A 4534-nucleotide genomic window follows, 5' to 3' on the forward strand; every position below is an offset into this window, starting at 1 on the left:
ACCTTCTCCACCTGCTTCTTTCCGAGCTCCCAGAGCTGACGGAGAGTGTGGACGCCCTTCCTGGATGTAGTCATCAGATACTCTTTATTTTCTGGATGCAAGATCACATTGTAGCGAGCAAAAACCAAAGATTGGCAGAAGCGGGACAGCACCAGGACATAGAGACAATCTTTCTCTGCCTCGTTGAGGGGAAGGACACTTTCCCAGCCTGCGAGGACAGGTCCACCCACCTCAATCGGTTTGGGGTGCTCCGTCATCATGTACATAATAGTGATGGCTAGCTCATAGATGTAGTAGCCACTGCTCATGTTCCCAAAGTCGAGGATGCCAGAAATCTTGTGGCCGTCACCCTCAGGCTGCACAAGCACATTGAGGTCACTGAAGTCACCATGGTTAATGCCTTAGAAAAGGAAGAAAGAAAATGTTTATATAAAGCAAAATGCATCATTACTCATTTATTCAGAGAAGAGAAGTCTAGAATCAAATTTGTACTTATCAGCTTTATTATCGACATGTCTAAAAGTAAATATCATACTCACACTCTCGGAAATTGGAGCGTTTAGGGACCACAGAGGTCTTGTACTTGTGAATGACAGACTTCACAACCTTCTGAAGAGGATCTCCATCTAATACATGGATGTATGCTTCCAGGAGGGGGATATTTGACAGACTCCATATGAACGTCTCTCTCTGCAGCATGCCAAGATGAGGGTGCTCCATCTGGCAAAAACAATAATGATATTGGCTGGATCCCAAGTCCTTAAATTGCATCCATGCTTCCCTCACTCGCGTCTTTTCCTTGAGTCTAAGCCCCGCCCACCAAGGATGCATAGAGAGATGCAAGGAAACCAGGAAAGGAGAGAGGAAACGAGCACAGACGGTTTTCAGAGACATGAGATGACCTTTCATTTGAAGCCTCATGTGAAGCAACGCCCGTTTCTGATGATGGCAGCAGCTGATCAGCTGACTGGGCCGCTGCTGGTTGTTTGGGTGTACTGTGATGCTCACATAGAACAGAGGAAACGTCACAAAACTTTGCAAACTCTGCATGTATGTTCCACTACAGCAGAACTGTAGAACAGGCATTTTTCAGCACCTGCTCTGCAGAGAAACACATCTGCATTAGCTGCTGCCAGGTTGTTAATGACGTCATCATATGAATATATGACGGCCTCTGAAAGAGTTCTGCACTGATTACAGCAAGACCTGATGTTTCCGTCAACGATGAACGCAGGTATCTTTCAATGAGCTCAAGTGTCAAGAAACCGTGAAACCGAGAAACCGAGATTAATTAAATATCAAACTCAGGCGTGATAAACTAGAGCATAGTCTTTGATTTGTCGTCACTGCGGTTTGAAACTGTCAATCAATAAGTGACGGGTGTGTCGGCTGATAAAGACCTCCATAAAGACTGCTCTCGAGTGTCGACGCTCCTCAGAGGTCCCTCCTCGATTCTCGATCCTTGGGACAAATAAGTGCTTTGGTACCTCCTTCAAGATGGCGCATCAAGACCGACTTCCGGTCGAAGCGAGGATTGAGAAGCAAGAAAATAAAAAGTTAAGGACTTGGGATCCGGCCATTGGGAAGTGGAAGAAAGAAGAAAGAGTGCAAGAAGGTGTTACGACTGGCTTGAAAGCCACAACATGAGGGAAATAACACCGGATTATATGTAGAAGAATCACATCTATTTACCAAAACCACAAATACATTGGACCTTTAAGACATTTGATTCAGAATTCATGGTGTTAAAAAACAAAGTCAAAGATTTAAGTTTCACTGGGGTGTTATCATTATACCTCTTGCAGGATTTTGTCCATCCTGGCTGCTGTCTTGCCAGTTTCATACAGTAACTTTGGTGTTAAAGGGACCTTGGAAATGGTGTTTCCAGGCAAATAAGTCAGCAGCCGCACCAGGTACTTCTGAAAGCCATAGCCACAATCTGTAAAAGGTGAAGATAAGATTAGCGTAACAGCCATTCCCCTCAATCTTAGCGTTTATAGAGTATGAACTGTGGGTTGAGGCCTTGCTCAGGGGCACATTTATCATTACTAGAGTGTGTGAATATCAAAGGAGAATTACACCCATTTTTTAAAAATGCATTCATGTTATCCCTATGGTCTATGACAGTCTCAAAATATTACTTAGTATCTACAACTCTCTCCCAAATCTAAAAATAAAGATTTTTGTAACCCTAGTTCTATTAGCACAAATAGAGCCCTCTCCTGGACTCTTTGGATAATACCTCTTTGATCACAAGCCCTCATTTCCAAACCAAGAAATGCGTAAACATAGCTGGCCAATCATGGGATGCCAACCTGAATACCTGAGTGTCAAAACCCCACAATATTACTTGTTTAACAATCAGAATTGTTACTGTCAAATGTGATAAATCCCTGAGAATACCCTAAACGCTTGGGTGACAGGTGTTTAAGGAAAACATAAATTTACCCCTCAAAAATCAGTGAATATCATCACAGTACTGTACAGGAGTGCAAAAGAAATGCATCAAATGAAAATCACAAAGCGGCACTTTTGTGTCTGAACATTATTAATATGATTACAATGTCATTACTTAATTCTTTTTATGCACCAGCAATTATTTCCTTGGATACAGTACACAATTAAAGACACAAATATGTGTGATGCTGTACTGAATGTTGTTATCATTATTTGGCTTTTACAAAAGGGGACAAATTGTATCCTCATATTTGTGTACTGGAGAGTAAATCCTGCTCCTCCAAGTCTCCAGCTACTTTAACTGAGCAAATACATTTACATACATTCTACACTGTTTGGTAAGGTACCTCTGATACATCAAAAAATGTATTTGCAATGCACCCTGCATATTTTACAAGTAATTTATGAGTGAATGGTGAAAGAGAAATTGCTATAAAACATTTGGACATCAACTGAAGCAGAAATAATTTGCGGTGACACGTAGTACAAGACGCTCTAGCCTATATGGATCCAATTTTCATATTATGGCGTATGATGTTAACTTATCTTTCTTTTCAGCCAAATTAGAGAACTTTTCTCTTTCACAGTGTTGGGCAACATTTTTTTTTTAGGTCTGACTTGTGTGACTGGTCTCACCTGTTTCTTCCAGGCTCATGAGCTGGCCTGAGGCAGTGGGCCGGGCTGTTTGGGCAGAAAGTCCATTCCTTTGAAGGAAGGACATAGCGTACATCTGCACCTCAGTCAGGGAGGGGGTCTTACTGGCTTCTGAGTTCAATATCTTAAGGACGTACTCGCCACCCTCGATGGGTGCCAAATAGAAGTTCTGGTCATCATAGCTGGGCAGAGGGCAGATTTCTGATGGTGTCAGCCCAAAGAGCCTTTTCACCATCTCAACCACTTGAGATTGACTGAAGTTGGGCTTGGCATTTTTCATGGACATTATTGCTGAAAACAACACAGAAAAGAACATTGCTTGCAGAAATGTACAAAAAGAAAAGCTCATAACCCATTTAAATTTATTCTGATTGAAATTCAGATTTTTGGCTGAAACTTGTTGAATTTTGTGAAAGTGGTGGAGACTAAATCAACAGTTGATTAACTAAATTAGTTGAGCCACATCAATAACAGTGTGGTGACGCATTAGTATTCAACAATCTGCAACACACTGCATAAAATGGTATGCCAGCAATATGGATTAACAGCAATAACTTGAAATAATAAACTACATTTACATGTCAGTAAACCTACCTTATGCTGAGAAAAGACACCAGGACAACGAATGAAAGTTCAGTGGTCTGTCCCTCGCTTACGGTTATCGTCCACTTGTAGCCTACAGTCTAGCCTCTCACTGTCCGGATCCCAAGTGTCTTTTTTTTTTTTTAAATGTCCTCGCTCCTTGACGAATGAGGACAGTCGAGAGTAGTCTTTAAGGATTTTTTTTATTGGTCGACACGCCACGTCAGGTATTGATAGGCAGTTTCACTCCTTTGGCCTGAGGCAGGGAGTTTGACAGAAGTGTTAAGATTGGAGAAGGTGTGGTTTCAGAGTGCTGCTCAATTTGGAAACAAGAAGTGAGAACTATGTTGCCATTCCTGCTTTAGTGCACAATAACAATAGGATGATTGCACCAAACCTTTTGTCCAAATAAAGAGTAATTTCAAGATCACATTCTCAAAACAATAAAGTATGTTTTTACAGTAAAAATATAACACATTTTACTTTTAAGATTCAGAAAAAATATGGCAGGAATAATACAGTGTGTCTGAATCAAAGATGGGTAAGAGACAGCAATGGCAATTGTGAATTATGTCCTATAAAATGCAAAATATCTAACTGAGACAGCATTTATTTAATAAATGCCTAAAGTCCTGAGAGTTTACACACTCCAGTGGACGTCGGTGCTCATCTAAATGAAAACAGGCCTCCTGGTTGGACATTGGATTATTGGTTTATGTTTGACACCAGCTGTTTATGAAAGTACACCAAACTAGTTGTCTTTATTCCTGCATTACACTTATATAAACACTTTTTGGTGCAGATTATATAATGTAGAAATAATAATAAATTTAAATAATAT

The 4534-nt window shown here is 40.7% G+C and overlaps 1 protein-coding gene across 1 annotated transcript; it reads right to left on the minus strand.

The window, feature by feature from the left end:
- Nucleotides 1-5: 5 nt before the first annotated feature.
- On the minus strand, nt 6-3743 carry LOC121938406 (hydroxylysine kinase-like; the record flags this gene model as incomplete). The annotated part of the gene is made up of 5 exons (XM_042481650.1): nt 3706-3743; nt 3094-3402; nt 1797-1939; nt 540-720; nt 6-400 (listed from the first exon to the last, which is right to left on the minus strand). Coding segments are annotated over exons 2-5 (1023 nt in total), but the record flags the coding sequence as incomplete, so codon positions are not given.
- Nucleotides 3744-4534: the final 791 nt, after the last annotated feature.

The sequence above is a fragment of the Plectropomus leopardus genome, unplaced genomic scaffold, assembly GCF_008729295.1.
Source record: "Plectropomus leopardus isolate mb unplaced genomic scaffold, YSFRI_Pleo_2.0 unplaced_scaffold29367, whole genome shotgun sequence".
Taxonomy (NCBI): domain Eukaryota; kingdom Metazoa; phylum Chordata; class Actinopteri; order Perciformes; family Serranidae; genus Plectropomus; species Plectropomus leopardus.